The sequence below is a fragment of the Poecilia reticulata genome, chromosome 14 (assembly GCF_904066995.2).
Source record: "Poecilia reticulata chromosome 14, P_reticulata-male-v2, whole genome shotgun sequence".
In the NCBI taxonomy this organism is placed as follows: Eukaryota; Metazoa; Chordata; class Actinopteri; order Cyprinodontiformes; family Poeciliidae; genus Poecilia; species Poecilia reticulata.
The window spans coordinates 12,350,711-12,371,045 of record NC_088843.1 but is presented as its reverse complement, the minus strand read 5'-3'; the positions used below and the strand labels follow the sequence as shown (position 1 = coordinate 12,371,045).

Sequence of the window (20,335 nt, the reverse complement as noted above, 5' to 3'; positions counted from 1 at the left end):
TGAGAAATCATTAAAAAAAACAAAATTGGGAAAAATTAAAACCCATTTTGTCTCTTTTCTCAAGAATCACTACATTTTTTTTTTACGTCAACATCAGACCTACGTTTTTATTCAAAAACCAGTGTATGAAAAATATTCTTGCCCATAATTTGATAATTAGAGGCACAGATCCGCCCCTCCTCACCACGGACCCGCTGTCTGAACAACATGGAGGCAGAGAAACTGAGTCATTATTAGACTGAGGGCAGCCAGACTAGTTTATTTTGCCAAATTATTATATTTAGTTAAATATTATTGCAGAGGGCCACAAGCAGGCCTTCTGACATACAGATAAAAATAAAAAATTGGGGGGGAAAAAAAAGCAAAAAAAAAACTCAAAAGGGCACTAGAGGCATCAAGGATAAAAGGGGCAGGGGCTCAAGCCCCCTTCGCCCCTTACACAAACGTGTTCCTTTCACAAACTAGTTATGGCCAAAAGTTTTGAGAATGACACAAATGTTATATTTTCACATGATCTGCTGCCCTCTGGTTTTTATGTGTTTGTCAAATGTTTTCATCATATACAGAAATACAATTGCAATCATATAAGTAACAAAAGCTTTTATTGACAGAATAAGTTAATGCAGCAAGTCAATATTTGCAGTGTTGACCCCTCTTCTTCAGGACCTCTGCAATTCTCCCTGGCATGCTCACAATGAACTTCTGGACCAAATCCTGGCTGATAGCAGTCCATTCTTGCACAACCAATGCTTGCATTTTGTCAAAATTCCTAGGTTTTTGTTTGTCCACCTGTCTCTTGATGATTGACCACAAGTTTTCAATGGGATTAAGATCTGGGGAGTTTCCAGGCCATGGATGGAATGGCTCTAATGGGCCGAGAACTCTGAAAATTTGACTCTAGAAAAATGAGTGCGAACGCTTAAGATATGTTCATCAACAGAGATTTTATTTATTAAGACAAAAGACAACTCGTTAAATCACTGCTCTTTATTCTCATACATTTAGGCACCAATCAAACTAATCCATATAAATCAAACAAACATCCAAGCGTCACGTATATCGCAAAATAAGAACCGGAGAGGTTTTCAGAGCCGTGCATCGACTTTCCCCTCCTCTGCAATGAGGACAGACTCTTTTATGGGTGTTTGAAAAATGTTTTGCATAAAGGAATGTTTGATCTGAATACTTTAGATTTGCAAAGACAAATAAGTAGACTCTTGAAATCAAAGTACTTGTGATGTAAGAATAAAGAGAAAGCAACAGATCAACGCATGCTCTAACTCAATTCATGCACATCCTGTCCCAGATTTAGCTGCTGTTTGCATTTCAGAATAATTGTGACATTCAAAGATGTCAAAAACAAAACATGACTGCAGGCAAACAGTAACTAAAGTAAAATCATGCTCAAATTTAGCTTTTTCTTTTCCTCTCCATCAGTCATAACAAGTAGATACTAAACTCTCCTGCCGATACTCAGGACTTTTTGAGAGGTCCATAATTTATTATTAGACTTTAAAATTAGGAAAGGATAACATATCTAACATCAATAATGTATTTTGCTATTTTCTTATACATTTCACATATAAACAGTGGCATATTTATTACTTTTTTTACTCCAAAGAGTAGTGGTGAGTTTAAGATGATTTTGTAAACTTCAACAGTAAAAGTAAAATTAATACAACAACACAAAAAGGTTTGGTCCTTCAGTCCTGGTCAGTCAGTCAGTGACAAAATAATTATTCAGCAAATGATTAAAAACAGCCAGCACAACATTTCCAGCTTCATTTAAGAGGCACATAAAAACAGACAAACTAATTACTCCGGAAAAAAGCAGAGACTCTAAAGCTTCATATAAATCTGTTGGTTTGGCCCCAAGAGACAAGCTGCAGCTGAAGCTGCACCGACCCCTGCCACCGAGACACAGGCACATCTACAGCTTGTAAATCTTTAACAACTGTGCAAATTGTCCACAGAGACAGAAGCAATATGAAGACATAAAACTGGAGACACACACACACAAAACAAAACAGGCAGAAACACTGAAAAATCTGGCTTCCTGTAGCAAGCAGCGAAAGCAGAGGCCTTGCCAATCCTGTGACTATGCTACAACATGCTCTATATGTAAATGCTGCAGACGACAAACGGTAATATATATTTCTGTTGATATACTGTTTTATGTCTCAGGTTGAAAAATATCCCTTTTTAACCCCTTATGTTTCTACACAAATGTCACCCTGAGATTCGATGAAGCAAAAAATATCCTTCAAAAGGTTCAACAGTCCTGGAGCTCATTGGGTCGACAGAAGCCTCACGGTTACGGGAAACCAACACGGACTACAGAACGTTACAGTGAGTCGTCCAGCGAGGTCTGCAGACGGCGCGCAGCAGACGGACGGCGCACAGCAGGTTAATCCGGACAGTGCCTGGTTTTCATTGAAATTTTTGACCCACTAATGAAAAATGTGTTGATCCTAGTGAAGTCTGTCGAACACGAACCTGGGTTATGCCGTTCAGTGTACATGATATGTTCACCTTGATTGCTGCTGAAGAAGCAAAACAGCTGACTGTGTTGTGTGGCACAACAGCGCCCTCTGCAGCATGTTATTGCCAGGGCTGGTCTTTAGAGAGGGCTTTACCAGGGCAGTCGTCTGGGGGCCCTACGGCTTTGTTGTCTAAATTTGATGTCATATTTTGCATGTAATAAATGGAGCTTTTTCCATAATCACTGAAAAGTTAGAGGGTTTTTTGGTAAAGATTATCTCAACGATTTTATTCTCATTTATTGTGAATTATGATTTATAGCTAATACAAAATCCCAAATCCTGTTTCTCAGAAGAAGAAAAAAATAACCAGGTTTACACAATACTTTGGTTTACATACTGGTGCTCCTTTTGCATGAATTACAGAATTGGTACACCCTTCTGATGTTTCTGGTTAAAGAGTGGATTAAATAATCCAACAGTTTTAAATCATTTCCACAATTCATCTGTTTGTGTTGGCTTTTTAATCTCCCAGCACACAGCTTATAAATTTCCCCCAAACTGTCTAATGGACGTGGCTCTACAATCCTTGCATCTTCGTCCACAATATTTTTTCCTTCCACTCAACTTTCCATCATTATGTGTAGATGCAGTACTCTGAACAGGCAGCTTCTTTGGTTGGTTATATATATATCACAACATGACCACATTAATAAACCTCAATAAACAAAATTTCTTTCATTAAATTTTTTCCTTAAGTAGAAGCAAAGTTTGGGGTTTTTATTAGCCGTGTACAAACAGAAATATTGCTTGATTGTTTCGTGTTTGATGAATCTAATTGGGAGTTTTTACTTTTTGAACTTATAAGTAAAGTAATTTTTGAGATAATATTCAAATGTAATGTTATATACACCTCCGAAAGTGTCTTAGATGAATATGTTCATACTACCTGTATGTGTAGTTCAATCTCCACATACAGGCATCTTAACATTTTAGTCCATTTTTGTGTGGATAAAGACGTTTAATATACTTATGAGGAACTTTTTATAGAAGACAGATACAAATATAAAATAAACAAATAAAAAGTGGAGTTGATGTATATCTAGCTATTTATTGTTAACGTGCATGTGGAAAGAAAATCTTGCCCCATAATCCTAAATCCAGCCCTGGTTATTGCAAATGTTTTCCACTGAAGTTAAATTAATTTTTTTTTGCTCTCAGAATGTGTCATTTCCAGTCAGATAAACTCTGATCAGTTTATGGCTTCCAGGAACAGCAGCACAATGTGTCCTCTACCCACTACTGCTCTACTCCACTAGTAACTAAGCTGGTGTTTCTTACATTAAGCTGAAGTTCTGAGCAAATCTAACAAGTCAAAGGACAAACTATCAGACACTGTTGTTTCATTCTAAGTAGTGCATACTAATCTGATATACATTTAAACATTCAGAAACAGATTCCTAGCCTATGGATGTTACAGACTTGTCAGGTATTTATCACGTTTGACTCAGTTTCTTAAATCTGACTTGTGAAAGTGCAGCTACATGAGAGAACAAGGATGAAATGCATAATGAGATTAGGTTAAATTAAAAACACACCCGTGTGTGTTGGTCAGTGAAGCTCCTGTAGTGTCTTTCGGATCCCGTCGTCTTGGATCATCAGTGAAACGTGCGCAGAATTTTAAACCCGCTTTAGCGTCAAAATCCACATTCCAATCTGGAGAAAGGAAATAAAACCTGTAGTGTGAGTCAGAAACACAGTAATGATTCCCTTATGCGTCCTTTTTTTTTTACTTATTGGCCTTCAGTTTGAGCTGCGCAACCCTGGCTTGTCCCAGTTTCGTCTGAATGTGAACGTGCCGCTCAAAGAAGCCGACGATGGCCGGCTCGTTGAGCAGCGAGGCCAGAACCTGCTCAAAGGAAAACGACCAATCCGGGTCCGGCTGCTCCGCCGCCCCCTCCTGGCTGCTGTGAGAGGCGGAAGCGTCCGAGGTCTTCAGGTTGCCGGAGGCCTCTTGGGTCGACGACGCCTCCACAGAAGCGGCGGTGCTGGCAGGCTGCGTGGCCTCGGCGGGCGGGCTGCTGGGCTCCTGCAGCCTCCGGCCAACCTCCTCCATCCTCAGGAGGAGGCTGGTCACGTGGGCTACGGCCCGGTACAGGGTCTCCTCCTCCGGGTCGCCGTGGAAGATGTTATAGAGGGTCTTGGAGAACTGGATGAACTGAGCCTGAGGTGGGAAATGAAGACGACATCGTTCTATAGAGGTGCTTTATTCCTTAACGTAAATAAACAGATGATTAGATGAATTACCTGATTAATTCTTGGTAGATCCTTGATTGTTTCCTCCTTTTTAAGTATTTCATTTTGCCACTGCTTCAGATAGGCCTGAAGGTCAACCTTTCCCCTGCCTGTTGGTGTGACAGGCGGAGGAGGATCAGATGAAAACACAAACGGTCTTCAGGGTATCTTTTATATCAAAGATATCCTTCTTTTCCAGACTTATCATAAAGAGCGCTCAGCCCCATAGAGTTGTTATAAAAGGCAACAGATCACTAGAAACTTATGGCAGGTATTTCTACCTTTTTGAGGTTTTCAGTGTGGAACCTGCAAAACCAGAAACTCTAAGGAAAAAAAGCTACACTAGGTCAAAAAGGAAGAACAATAATAAAGTAAAGAAAGCAAGAAAGGAAGAACACATGGAAGAAAATTAGGATATGTGGAGAGAAGGAAGAACAAGGAGGGAAAGGAGGAAGTCAGAAAGGGAAAGCAAGGAAGGATAGAGGAAAGAATACGAATACATCTACAGAGATGGGAGGTAGGAAGGAAGACATGAGGACATGAGGAACGATACATGTGTCAAAGAAATAAAGCATGTGAGAAAAAAGGATAGAAACAAGGAAGAAAAGAGAAAGAAAGGAGAAAGGAAAGAAGATAAAGGAAGGACAGAAAAGGAAGGACGGAAGCACAACTTTTAGACTATGAAATAGGGAACAGAGATAGGAAACATTTTTTCTCCATCCGCTGTTTGAAAATAAAACCCCAGACTTTTTCAGTCTGCATAAGAAACCCGAAGATAGAGCTGCAAATATAGAAGTAACCCTACCTCTTTCAGGACTTTTTCTTACGACACCGTCTTCGGGAAGATCAAAGGCTGAAAAAGAAATGGGTGACATGTTAAAATGCACCGAGGAAAACCTTCAGACCAGGACTGAATCACGAGAGTTAGACCAAAAAGGGGAGAAATCTGAGTTTTTAGGGAGAAGAAGAAGAGTAGAGGCTAACCAGCGAGTCTGGTCAAGTGAGAGGAGTCTTCAATTGTTGGAAGAAATTGCTGGACTCTTTGTTCCTTTAAGTGCAAAGGACTACCTGTGAAAGCTAAAGAGACAGTCTGTGAGAGCGCTGAAAGCAGAAAGGACAGAGAGGCGGCAGAGAATAAACCACAGGCAGAAAACGACAGAAAACAGAAATTAAGACAGAATCCAATATAGTTTAGTAAAAATACAAGAAAAGTTTAAGACATTCTGACCCTTAGAAAATAGGTAAACAGTCCATGAATGAATTACTTTGTACTTATTTTGCCATTTTTGATGTATTGCAGAAAGATGTATTAAAATACTGCATTTTAAATAATTTTTTTCCATTGCGTGAAACTATTCTTTAAAAATGTAAAAATTTTTCCAACTGTCCCTGAAAGTTTGTAAAACGTCGAATCTGTTTTTGTGCATCTTTTATTCCGCTTCTTGAAGCACTTTGTGAATTTCATCTTGAAAGGCACAAAAAAACAAAAAGTTTTGTTTACTTCAGAAATGTTAGTCGGGTTTATTAAGGACGCCAGGCAGGGTGTAAAAAACTGAAAAGTGTGGCATACAAACTTACTGGGCCTTGCAGATTTGGATTTTTTTCTCTGAAACTTTTGCGTGTGAACCAAACATACAAAAAAAATAATAATTACAAAAGGTGGGAAAAAAAACTTCTTTACATCATTATGTGTACAAAAAAATTTTTGAATATTTTTTAAAGCATCTCAATATCTGTGAACTCCAGGCCCCACTCATGACCACATGTGGGTGCAAGCATGCGTGTTGCTTTCATGCATTGATTAAACAATTATCCCAACAAGTCAAGCAAATATCATTTCATCTGCCTGACGGCTTGGTGCAGCATTTGCAGCACCGCCTGAGGTCTGCACTTTAATCTGACACAGAAACCTTCTCCTGTGTCAATCTCAATTCAATTTACAGAATTTTATCCGTTTAATCCAATATGCTCCACTTTTTTTTTTTTTCTATCTGACACTTTGTGGATGGGAATGCAGGGACACTGATAACTCCTGCTGCGCATCGACGTTTAAAGGAATGAAAAGTTCACTTCCCCCCGCTGCAAACAAAAACAAAGATGATGTAACTGAGAGTTCGCTGCCCTTTGCGACTGATAAGTGCGCCCAGCTGCTGCACCTTTTGTTAGGGCTGAAAGATTCTCCGCTCAAAGAGCACATGATTCGATTTCCTGGATCAATAAAGTGTCTGGAGCGGCACCTTTTGCTTGGGAAGAGGAAGCGGATGACAAAGACGGCTTCCAGTGGCTGATTTAGGCCGAATTCCAACAAAATAAGGTGACTGGCAGCACCCTGGTGTGACCTGTCCTTGGTGCTGCAGCGCTCAGCCCTCTGCGTGAGACACAGGCTGTGCAACTTGATGTTTATTGGGCTGGCACAGCACCAATGGTGACTCAGGGCTCATCTGCTGCTAAGCTGTCAGTTGCGATCTGAGCAGCTCTTTCGTTGCGCCGCTCCTGTTTTTAGAGGAACCATCCCACGGCAGAAAAGCCCTTGCGGCTCCTGACACCCATCGTTGCCATGGCAAGTTCCTTCATCCAGCCTGGGCTATTCTTACCCCCAGCCTTCGAGAAGGCGGTGACACATCACGGAGATGAGAGCCACACATTCAAGGACAGCGCCTTGCCCGAGGCTGAGCGCCACTCGCCCTACAAATCCTGACTTTTGAAATGACAAGCCGTATGTTTTAAAGCCGTGTAGAAAAGCCGCAGCTGGATTAGAACTGTCCGACTTCGGCTATAACTTGTCCTTCAAGACTGGTGTAAAGTGAACGTGCTGGGAAATCGCCTGCGGTAACACAGGAAACTAAAAACAAATCATAAGATGTTCTGTAAACTACAGGGATTTAACTTTACAGACTTGAGATTAAAATGTGTCAACTACTAAAGAAACAGTTACCACAGTAAACAAAGAAAAAAATCCATGCTGCTTGAATCTTCAACAGATTTTATTTAACTTTTATGTGATATTCCTATAGGTAGTAAAGGTAAATGTGTGTTATTTTGTGTTTATTTTCTTATTTAAAAATTTATTGAATTGTTTGAATCTTTTAATGTATTTATAGTACTGTATATAAAAGTGGTTGAATAAAAAAAGTCTCTGCCACTTTAAAAAAAAAATGCAATCAATCATCAGAATAATCAATAGATTAATTGATTCCTGACATTGCTGTTAGTTGCAGCCCTAAAAGGGGGCTGAACACATTAAACAGATTTTTATTAAGAAAAAAGTTTTGAGAATCATTAATAAATGTTTTTTTTTTACTCTATGTATCAGGTTATTAGATAAACATCCAGTAAAACATATTGAAGTTTATGATCAAAACATAAAATGTGTAAAAGTTTATGGGGTGTGAACACTTCAGCAAAACGCTGCATTGTGTTGTTTGAGGGCTTCAAAGGGTCAAAATATGACAAACTGTAATACTGGCCACTTCTGTCCAGTCGTTCATCACTAACCTGGCGGCAGGTGGAGCTTGAAGAGGAACTTCAGCTTATTTGTGAAAGATGCTCCGTATAAGGTATCTGTGGAAATAAAATCCTTTATAGTCCAAGCAGCAGCAGCAGCAGCGAGGAGAAACGACGGGAGAAATCCAGGAAAACGTACCGAGAGCGTAGCAGAACTCCTTAAAGTTGACGAGGCCGTCCTGGTTCTCGTCGATGAGGCGGAAGACCCAGAGGGAGAGCGTGCTCTTGGAGGCGCAGAAGACCCAGGGCTCCAGCAGGGAGAAGAGCTCGCTGAACTGCTGGAATCCCAGCTGGTACTGCTCCAGGTAGGCCAGGCTGGGGTCATGGTGGAGCAGAGCTGGACTCTTCATCGTCCAGTAGCAGCTGAGGAAATGCTGCCTCTGAAAAGAAGCGTGATCTGATCACTGTTTTATGTGTTTTGTTAAAGGGAGGAGTGTGCTGCGTAATGTTATGAACTCACTTTGAACAAGTTATAAAGCTCATCAAGCTGCGAAGATGTAAATCGGACATCTTGGGACACGACTCGGATCTGAAACGAATATTAATTAAACATTAATTCCATCGTAAATAGGCCTGTCATGATGAATTTTACAGGACAATAAATTGTCCTAGTAATATTTTGATACCATTTCAAATTAATATATTGATAGTGTCATAATAATGAAAATTTGCCCTTTAAGAGGCCAATAAACTTTAATTCACAAAAAAAAAAAAACGCTGGAAGATCTTTTAAATATCCAAAATAAAACACAAAAACCAATAAATAAAACAGACTTGCAACCAAAACCATAACTAAAATAGATTATAATATCTCTGTAAAAAAAATTCCCTTAAAAAATATTAATTATCACAATGAAAATTGAGCTCATTTCAATTTATGATGCGATTAATTGCTTTTTGCGTCAGGCTTAGTAATAACAATCTAATCACTCACCACGTTTTGCTTGGTTGTGTCCTCCAGCGTCTGGATCACATGCAGCTTGTTCCTCTTCCGTGAACTCTCAACTTCCTCTGATCGGAAATGTCCGTATTTCTGCCAGAGGAGAAGTTGGACTCATCAAGCAAAAACCAAACACTTCTGATTAAAAGTGAAACGGGGACATTCTTTTTTAGATAAAACACCTCGTAGGCTTCTCGGATCAGCTCGCTGATATCCACACTGACGTGAGACGCTTTGTCGTTGTTGCCCACTGAAGCCTGCTGCACCGTTGGGGGCAACGGGCTGTCTTTGTTCGTCACGCTATCGAAGAACCTGAAGGAGAACCATCACAAATAGATGGATCACAGTTTGTAGAGCATCTACGCTCGAAATGCAACGATCTTCCTTGCTTTTGGACGCATGCGGACCTGTTGAGGATGGTGACCGCTTCTGCGTCGTCGTTGCAGGCGATGAGGGCCTCCATGTTGTAATCCAGCACGGCGAGGCCGAGCTGCAGGATGGCTTTTATGCCGTCGTAGAAGAAGCAGTCGACCACGTTGACGGCGCTCTCGATGGGCAGGACGCTGATGAAGAGCGTGAGGAACCACGACAGGGACACGGACGAGAAGAAGCTCAGATCCGTCATGTGCTCCACCAGCTGCGGGAGGTTTTCTCTGATCAGGTCCTCGAACACCGCCTGGTCCACCAGAGCGCCTGAAACGGGAAAAACACGTCGCACGTCTTGACTGCGCACCAATAAGAGCCGGCAAATTAAAGTTTTGGAATCCGCCGCTCGCAGTTTCACCGATAATTCGCCGGTTGAAATAGTCCGGCAGCATCCTCTCACAGACGGCCACCAGCAGCCAGAACGCCTCCTCCTCCTTGGCGTACAGCAGCAGGACGGAGGTGAGAATGTTCATGGCCTACACGGGGCGAGGAGCACACCGATTCAGCGCTGTCAGAAAAAACGACCTTTGACCTGCAGCACCAGCAGAATTAGACTTGGCAGCGACTCAGGAATCTGATCTCTATTTTCCACTGCATCAGCCGCATGTGTGCAATGTTCCCATGACAACAAGATGTTTGTAGCACTATGACTGTAGTACATAGCTGGAGTAGAAACCAGGGACAACAGGTTTGTTACATTTCTATAACTTGAAAGAGTATTATGCAAAAGTCAGTTATATCATGCTACATCAAAAACCAAAACATTAAACATTTTGCACTCAGTTAAACGCGCTTCAGATATGCATAGTTATTTATGAACATTCAGTTTTTCTATTTGTTTGGTTATTTTTGCTTTAATTTGGTATGTAGACAAAAGAAACTTCCACATACGCCAGAAGATATTTTAAATATTACATATTTTTATCTTACAGTTCTCTGAGAGAAAACAATCAACTAAAATCTGTATATTAAACAGATTTGAAACTGAATTCTGATCAATGTATTGCGAAAGAAGAGTCCTGACTACCTGTTGTGATGTCATCAATCTACATATACAGAAAGCAATAGAGATCTTTTGTTTTCCAGCCATTATTTTATAAAAACTTAGATTTTTTTTAATAATACTGAAGTATGGAGCTTTTGTAAAACTTCTTACTTCATAAACTAGCTGTGGGTTTACTATCATTTTTAATGAAAAGAAACAAGCCACTGGTTGGTCTTTTTAAAAACTGGAGACTGAAGTTTGCCCTCCTGGTACCGCATGCATGTTTCCGTCTCATCAACTTCATTCCCACCACAAATTAAAAAAACCAACTAATCCGTCTCAGACATTAAACTGCATCGTTGGAGACAACCCGAGTACCTGGCAGTATCCGATTTTTGGGTTTCGGTAGGCGTACGCAGTGAGGACTCTGCGCAGAGCTGAGATTCCCGTGTCGCTCTGAAACGCCGGGTGTTCTGGGAGAGAGCGGTGTAGGTCTCTTTCGATCTCGTCTGTGGCCAAAGTGCTGGTGCCCAGAGACTGCTCCACCAGCTCGGTGTAGTAGCCGGGGTGAGTGGCCATGTCGTTTACAGCTCCTGTGAACCCACAGTGAGCCCAAACACAAACACGGCAGTGTCTTCACACGGTTTAGATATGATCTACTCAAAGTGTTTGCCTGCAGTGGTATCTGATGTACAGATATAAACCTGAAAACAGCATCCACAGCTCTCCCCTCAGGGACTCGGGAACACCTCGGACAATCAGGTCTCGTGTCTTCTTGGTGAAAAACATGCTGGTCCCACGTCCGTATTCAGAGAAATGGATGTTCCAAGACTGCTCCTTCATCTTCTCTTTCAGCTGAGAAACACAGTAAAAATCTTCTCGTTCACATAATTTATCATTTTTCAAACCTCCAGGCTCAAAAACACTCATTATGGGAACGGATGACTGTGTGTGAGCTTTTAGTGAAGAATTTGACCTGCTCTTTCTTTCCCAACACGTTATGCAAAATGCAACTTTGATTAATTTCAGACATAAAAGCTGAATTCACAACTTTGAATTTACTGTGATTTTGTCAAAGTGAGTGAAAATTAAGATGTACAAGTTCAAATTTAAACAGATACTCCCAGTAATATTTATCTCAATGTTCAATAGCAGGATTTTGCTTCTAGGCTCATTTCCGTTTATAGTCTGTGTAATTAATGTCAGAGATTTTCTCATCTGAGCCAAACTGAGATATCCAATGAAAAACACTAGTTAGAAAATGTAAACTTCTGTCAAAATGACGGACGGGCTTCAAACTTTTCCGTCAAATACTGAAAATATTACGTTAACGCTACTCCTGCTCAGTGCCATTACACTTCATTTTTTTCTGCTTACCATTTTGGGATCGAGGTTTTCAACGTCTTGAGGGTGAAAGACGGTCATGAGGGCCTCGGTGCTCACAGCCTTGCTGGTGTCTTTCTGTCCCACCATGAGAGTCACATCCTCCGGATTGTCCTCAAAGTGATTTATGAGGGACTGGCATTCGCCTCGTATGGCCTTAGAGGTAAAGACACACCGTACATCAGTCTGCTGTCAAACAGCGACACAAACTACACGATGAAAAAAGCCCAAGTAAAACATGCAATCTTCTTACCTCTGATGAAGCCGAGTGCTGTGGGCTGGCACTGATCCCACATCTGCTGCGGATCGTGTTAGCGAGCCGCTGGTAGTCCCGCACCTCAGAGAAACGCAACGCTCTCTTGCCACGCACACATACCGTCAAAGCCCGGCTGCTGGAATCGGGCTTCTCGACATTAATGACCTGCAAGACGGCAACATGGGCCGACGGGTCAGCCAGGGTACTGGATTTAGCGCTGGGGTCACTACTGATTTAGAAATACCGCTTTACCTCTCGCATTGGAATGATGATGTGACATTGGCTGCCGTCCTGGCTGGCAAAACAAAGGTAGTTCTCGGACAGGCAGATCTTGCCAAGCGTATTGAAATGACTGAATGGCACCCACAGGAAGCTCTCGTGCACTTCTAATAGGTTTTCCTCTTTGGGAAGCCTGAAAAACGCCCGGAATTGCTCACTTTTTGCATGAGCTTCAAGGCCTCTGCGGGAAAACGAGTAACAGAAACCACAAAATCATCACAATAAAAGAAAAATAAATTTGCCTATTCCTTCCCCAGGTTTCATTTTCCAGAGTAGCTGTAAACAGGCCAGTACCTCTTGGTAATCTGAAGTGGGTCAAAGAGAGCAGGCTGTCCCTGGAAAGCCTCTTTATCAAACAGACGCTTGATGGAGTAGTTAGCGAGCTGCTCCATGATGACAAACGTCTCATTGAGATGCAGCAGCATGGAGAAATAATGATCCTCCCCATGAGCCAAAACATGGATGCTCTCAGTCAGGATAACATTCGACGTTTTCTCCAGCCTCCAGATCTCGTCCCAGGAGATGATCAGTTTGACTGCAGAGTCAGCACAACAAACCCATTTAAAAGCAATTATCTTGGAGGCATTTTTACAACGCTACTTTTTCAGCTGTGTTCAGGCTTGTGATGCAGGCCATTATTCACACAACTGGAAGATTTACATGTAAAGTAATCTTTTAATTTTCATTAAGTTCACATTTCTGTATTAAAATGTTTTTTTATTGGTCTGATATCATATTCCAATGTTGAATATGGTGTTTTTAATAAGCTGTAAGCAGGAAATCATGAAAACTAAGAAAAAAAAAAACCCAGTCTGTTGGGAATGAATTTATTGAAATAAATAAACTTTTCTGATATTTTAATGGATTCAATAAATAACGACAGGCCGAAACTGAGTGCAGACTTTATCCTGTAGCTGTGGCACCAATAAGCGGCCACACATCAATTTGACAGCTTTATATTTAAGTCTTTATCTTCAAAAAACAGTCAGTGTGATAATTACTGAGAGAGATTTAAATCTGGTGTAATACAACACATCAGCAGTCATTTGTTAGAGTTGTTCTGTTTTACTAATGGTGACAGAAAATGTTTTTTTATCTTCCCCACTTCAGAAATGTCTTAAAATTTCTATGCTTAACAAGCAACTTAAAATTTAATTATTTGTTTCACATTTCCCCAAAACAACTACTCATAGCTTTTTTTTTTTTTTAAATATAACAAAAACGTTTAAAAACTTTTCTCTGTGACCCACAATTCAGTATTACCCATTGCCCTTTCCAATTCTACACTGTGAGTTAGCTGTAATTGCTCTTTCACCATTTTGGAAGCAGCCAACAGCTATTTTCCCTTAAAGCCATAAAAGCCCCAGTTGGAAGCCGATAGCAGTTATAGCACTCTTAGTGACATTAAAACAACATTTTCTCGACAAAATGAAGCACACGTAACAGCACGGGCGTCGCTTACCCTCAACTCCCAGAAGGTACGAGTAAAAGCACAGAAAATTTGTGCTGAGGTAGAGCCAGCCCTGGCAGGGGACTTTGCCTTTCCAGTAGCTGCATGAGTAATATGTGACCAGCTTTTCCTGGGCGGGCAGCTCGAACCACTTCTCAAACCTCAAAAGGGCTTCTCTGAATTTCTCTGGATCGTCCTCCAGCACCAGAGAGGTCTTCCCTTCTTCAGCAATAAGGCCCTGAAAAAAAACATTTATCCCTTACAGAAGTATTAATAAACCTTTATATGTTGTCACATAACATCCACAAAAATCAATGCATCTTTGTGGGATTGAATGTGAAAGTCCAAAACCCAGCACATAATTAAATAAAAGAAAAATGGGCAAATGTTTTGTCTCTAGATGTGCAAAGCTGGTTTATATTTACGACTTACTGAAAGAAATCCAGACTTGTAAATGTAATTGAAGTGAAATATGGCTCTACAAGTACTCCTCTGCACTTAATTATACATGCACACCACACTTTTCAGATTCATATTCCCATAAATACATATATCTAAAATGTTTGCAGCCAGGTATCACTTCCCTTCCATTTCTCAGTTACACACCATAGTGAGTGGGTTTATCACATACAATCCCACAAAATTCAAAACTAAAGCAAAACTTAAAAAACCAAAAATAAAAAAATTAAGGAGAATGAATATTTCATTTAGATACTTGATAATAGCCTTTATTTGGCTGAGTTTGTAGGATTATTTCTCTTACCAAGTGGAGTAAATGTTCATGAAAACATGCAATTCTCTGGTTTTTAACAGCCTCTTACTCTAATCTTCCCCTGTACGAAGCTGGTGATGTCTTCAGTGGAGTCAAACACAGAGAGTGTCCTCATGATGTTCTGCTGCAGCCAATCCCAGTGCTGATCGATTTCTTCTTTGGTGACCCCTGACCCCAGGAACAGCGAAAGAAAGCAAATAAAAACAAAACGTTGCCCACTCCAACTGATCACCGTTTAGTCTACATGAACATAGCTGATAAATTAACAGTGTTTTTTTTTTAATATAATAATATTCTGTGAATTTTGCTGAGTAGGCCAACAGCTTCACTCTTTTGTATAATAATCTGAGGACAAGATCCTAAAAAATGCTTGATTCCGGTTAAAAAGCCAGCAACATACCACATGCTATGGACCAGTAGACCTGTGAATCTGGTGTGTGGTGCAAAATGCGATAAGGAGCAACTTTGGATGTCGAGTCCAACACAGTGTCCAGAGTTCCCACAAGCAGCCCTGTAAGACACACCAGATACAAAACCAGTGTGTCACCCTCAAATATCAGAATAATCTACAACCATCACAAGAATTTAATAAAAAGTCTCCACTGTTTGACCACCTAAAACTGTGTCAACGTGTGCAATTACACAAGATGATTGATGATGAATAATTTAAACAGTACAGCACCCATTGACGTTAGTTGGCCCATTATTTTAATAACAGCTTTAAAAAACATGGCCTGGCAGCGGATATTAATAATGCCCCCAGCTCTAAATTTAGTCAAATCTGTTACCTTTACACCCGCTCTCCGTTGAGCCCTCCATGAATTATTAACAATGTTGTGCTGAAACCGCTTTCTAATGGGCTGCATCAGTACTGGACCGGCCTCCCTGCTGTCGGCTCCCCATATGGGCTCAAAATGAGCTGCCAAGTCGTAAAGCACTTGGCACATCCAAATCAAGTGACACCATTCATGTACTTGCCTCGAGGCTGAAAAATATGTTTCTGGTTTTAAAAAATCTAATAAAATCAAATCAAAGCAAAAAGGACTTTAGCCTCCCGATTTATTTTAAGTACATCACCTCTGCCGTCTTCATTTCAACCACATATGGTACTTTTAGATCCAATCCTGGAAACCACTTATGTTGGTAATTATCTGCCACTTACCTTCCTGCTCTGGTAAGTGTTTAGAAGGTGCATCTAACAATGCCTGTGTCGGCCTTGAAGGCAGGATTATTGTGACTACGGGCTTCAAACGTGGGGTTTAAATAAATATACGCTGAAAACAATCCAGATTTATTCTCTCAAAAACCAAAACCATAAAAGAATTTGGATGTTTATAGTCATGAACCTCCAAAACCTATGTTTTATAGTTTATTTACTTAAACTATATACTTAAACTTAAAAAATATGGATTAAATGTGTATGTATTTAAACACGTTGCGATCATGATGGTCTGTGGGGGGTTTTGATTCATAATACGTACATGAAAAATGCACAATTTAGTCTCAAAACATCAATATCTAGATAAGCCAAGCTATTTATTATTATTTAATAAATAAAAACAAGCAACAGCTTTTGACATGTGTTGTGGTACAGTTGCTTTTCTTGATCACACTGTTTACATCTACAGTGGCTCTCCAAAGTGTCTGCACTGCTGTTCAAATGTAAAACAGAAAACCATGATGCTTAAGTTCACAGCTTTTTCCACAAATAATGTGAGATCTGTCCTGTGAAATTCAACTGAAACACAAACATCCGCAAACAAAAAAAATAATGACTCTTTAGTAGCACTCTAAGAGGATCCTACTCTGAAAAACTAAAATGTTTCAAACCCATCAGTTTCCCAAACCCCTGTTCAGGAGAGCTCTCAGATTCAGTCTAGACTTTTTATTAGGCCGTTTTAAAACCGTTTTGTCCACCTGTGAAGTCCTTTTAAGTGTATCTGGATGCATTATTGGGCTCACTTTCATCTTAAAAAACTAAATCTCTCTTTATTTTCAGCTTTAAGTAGCAGGCACCCAACATTTTTTGGATCTGAACTGAAGAGAACTTTGGAAAAACACCATGGAAAAACAAATAAACAAAAAAACAGAAGAAAATCTTATCCAGATCATCTGAAGTAACCCCAGATCATGATGCTGCCACCACCATATTCTTTTGTGTCAAATATACCTGCTGGAATTGCATCACAAAAAATAGTGTGCAGTTCAGACAATGACATGTTCTTCAACAAAGTTCTGGGCCTAAATTTTTCCTTTAGAAGAAAATAACTTGCTACTTCTCTACTTACCAATTTTACTTGGTAATTGTCACATTACTTGTAGAACAATACAAGTTGTTTTTTTTAAATGATCAAGTGCTATTTTAAAAAGATTTTTTTCTCTTTCTAATTTCTGCATAAAACTTGATATCTAAAAAAAATCATTTAAAAATGCTAGAAACCTATGGACCTGGCAGTAAATGTTAACAATTACATAACGTGTCACTTTCCCACATAAAGGGGAACTTGTAAAAACAGAACAAAATTGATGCTTTTCTGTTCTGTCGGCTTGATTATAATAATCATGTATTCACTAGTGTCAATTAAAAAAATAAAAAAATACAACATCCATCCTGCAGCTGCAGCTGTTAGTCTTGGCCAACACCAAGGAATATCACACAAGCCCTTAAAACTCAGCTCTGGCTCAATGTTTGTGAAAGGATAGGTATTAAAAAGCTGCTGTTACTCTGGCAGACTGAGCGGTCTCAGGCCTAAACGCGTCCCAGAGCTGCATGTCAGGTCTGAACCGTCTCGACCCCTCAGGTCACAGGAGATCTGTTCACTCTGTGTATTCAGGAGCAGAACTAAACAAGCCTTAGTTTCTGTGATCCTCAGTTCTGGATCAGACTTCCTCAAAGCCCGAGACGTGCGGAAACCGTCGGCTCCTTTAAACCAGAACTGAAAACATTATTGTTATGAAGATTTCATATACGAGTCAACGTTTACTTCAATCGTTTCATTTTTACTGTGATTCAGAAATTTGTTTTAAATTGATATGTTACAGTTAGTTTTTATGTTAAGATTAAATATTTTCCTTTTATTGCATTTTTCATTTCTTTTTTACTGTAAAGAATTCAAAACTCTGTTGTCTGTATGATGCTGTGCAAATAAACATGCTTTGTGTTTAATATATTTTGTTACTATAAAAAATAGAAAAGATTTAGCATGCAGAAACTCCAAAAGCTGTTTATAAAGTTAAAACAACAATAATTTGGGTTGATGTTTAAGGGGCGACTTCTTAAATATGGCCGAATACTGAAAACAACAAAGGTGATGCTGATCCAACCTGAGAAAATGTTGATTTCTTTTCCCTTCTACATATTTTTAGAAAAGCAATGATGAGACCAAAACTCAAATCTAGAGAGTGGCAACTCAAATGAGCATCAAAAAGTTGCTGATGCATTTACTGTCCAGAGAGCAGAGCTCGACATTGCTGAGAAGTAACAAATCCAGTTGTTTTTTTAATCATTATTATTTTAGCTGGTTAGATAAAGTGATCCAAATATTCTAAAACTATTCAGTGTGATGCATCCATTTTACAAATTATCATTTCAAATTGCTACTCTGTGGCCGATTCTCATAGGACGTTTGTGTAAAATCTGTTCAACTTATACACTTTATCACTTACAGAACATTCTGTCGTAGTTTGTTTTGCTATTTTGTTCTACATTAACAGTTTGTCAAGATTAAATTTAAGCTGTGAAGAACAAACTTCCACATCCACATGCCTCTGGTGACGTCACACAAGGCAACATATTATTGTGACTATGTTGAATTTGGCATGTTTATAATGAAATCAATCCTACAAATGCATTTCTATTTTGAACATAAGGTTATTATTATTATTATTATTATTATTATGAGTACACTGTTTATCAGGAAAATTCGGCCTAATGAAACACATTGAAGAACCAAGCCAGACTGAAATGGCCAGATTTAGTTATTAAAGGTTGAAGAGCTATCGTATTGAGTTAAGCTGGAATAACCATTTGCTTCAGCTTTACAAATGTACAGAGTTCAATAACAACATCCGTTTATTAAATATAAAAACAGGGAAACTCATTCAACAGTACCAATCTATGATTGGAGGGTAATGCAGAAATGCTACACATCAGAATTGCACATTTTTGCATTTCTTCATCCAGCACCAATGCTTCTGAATCTGTGAGAATGTTCCAAATGTTACTCATTCACAAACATTTTTTGCCCATGCCAGCTTCACAACTCGATTCTTGTGCCTCTTGTGACGTCATCAACCCAAACACAACACACAATTCGTTATTTTTCTAAGCAGCGCTCGTTTTTTTTTAAACAACGTAATTTGCTAATTCCTGCATTGAAAACCCATCCTTCAATACCCAGCTGACTTTTAATTGTCATTGTACATTTGTTCGTGGGAGGGAAAAAAAATACACATGAACGGTGTCTTTAATGACAAGACAGATTTGTTTCTACTTATTTCAATATCGAAAACCTACAAATAAAAGTGAGGAAATTATCAAGACATAAAACAGGCCGTTCTTGTTGATTAATTTGAGTAACAAACACTAAACAGACTAGAAGGAGATGAATTGGTCTATGTGAATTCCAGCTGTTTGGTGCCTCACATCATGGACACTTGACTCCTACCTGTTGCAAAGACGCTGTTTTCCTGGGAGGTACTAGCTCCCGCCCTAGGAATTGCGCACCACACGTTAGCTAAGCAGCAATGCTGGTTAGTTAAACCGTAACCAACTAGTGTTTAAATATGATTAACTACGCAGTAAAAGCAGCTGCCCCAACCATACGAGAAGATAAAACCTCAAGCCGCTAACGTTACCTGTCAGCCCGCCGCCTCCTTCTCCGTACCCCCGTCTCCTTTGCAGTACGAAATACTCATTATCCTTCTCGGTGACCCACAGTTTGAAGGCGTTCTTCAGCAGAATTTCATCAGGTTTGAGCCACATGTTTCCAACGTGACGGAGTTCTCATGTAAATCCACCTGACATGTCACGGTCCCCCGTAAGAAGCCGCAAACAGAGGAACCAGAGACATTTGTTTGTGTCAGAATCCCTCCCTTCCCACGTCGACAAGAAATACAGCCAAGCGCGCAATGCATCATGGGATTGTAGTTTTTGAAGAGAATATAATCTTTGAAAATGGGAACTAGGTAAGGTATGTTTATCCAGCATCGACATAATAACGTTTTTATTATGTTTATGAGATCCACATCCTGAGCAAGGGGGCCCCTAAAGCTAACACCACATTAGCAAAGCTCAACAAATATCTCCCTTATATATTTAATGTTTGAAAGTTTACTTGTTATGCACATAATTATAATTATAGAAGTTAGTAAAAAAAAAAAAAAAAAGAGGGAGAATAAAAACAGCAACATATTCTACATCAGCTTTAGAAAGTTTCAAAAACAAAAATATTACAGGTATCAAGTATTGCAATAAATAACATTTGTAAACCCCCGTTTGTTTTAGAGCCACAAGCATCTGCTTCCTGTTATATTTTGGTATGCAAAGATGTTTACATTTCCCTT

The 20,335-nt window shown here is 39.6% G+C and overlaps 1 protein-coding gene across 4 annotated transcripts; it reads right to left on the bottom strand.

Annotated features, from left to right (window-relative positions):
- Window positions 1-972: 972 nt before the first annotated feature.
- On the bottom strand, window positions 973-20,084 carry tbc1d8b (TBC1 domain family member 8B). Of its 4 annotated transcripts, none has more exons than XM_081615925.1 (22): window positions 19,628-20,084; window positions 15,171-15,281; window positions 14,820-14,938; window positions 14,011-14,236; window positions 12,843-13,083; window positions 12,522-12,729; window positions 12,267-12,434; window positions 12,008-12,169; window positions 11,335-11,485; window positions 11,009-11,223; window positions 10,004-10,121; window positions 9,627-9,912; window positions 9,402-9,531; window positions 9,214-9,312; window positions 8,740-8,808; window positions 8,419-8,659; window positions 8,271-8,336; window positions 5,760-5,876; window positions 5,581-5,628; window positions 4,788-4,885; window positions 4,274-4,704; window positions 973-4,196 (listed from the first exon to the last, which is right to left on the bottom strand). In XM_081615925.1, the coding sequence occupies exons 1-22, from the start codon at window positions 19,752-19,754 to the stop codon at window positions 4,178-4,180; spliced, it is 3,450 nt and encodes a 1,149-aa protein (XP_081472051.1). In that variant the 5' UTR covers window positions 19,755-20,084; the 3' UTR covers window positions 973-4,177. The 4 variants fall into 4 exon arrangements, with proteins under 4 accessions (XP_081472051.1, XP_081472052.1, XP_081472053.1 ...); XM_081615926.1 differs by having other exon boundaries at window positions 5,760-5,852; window positions 19,628-20,083; XM_081615927.1 differs by having other exon boundaries at window positions 973-4,704; window positions 5,760-5,852; window positions 19,628-20,081.
- Between the last annotated feature and the right edge of the window lie 251 nt (window positions 20,085-20,335).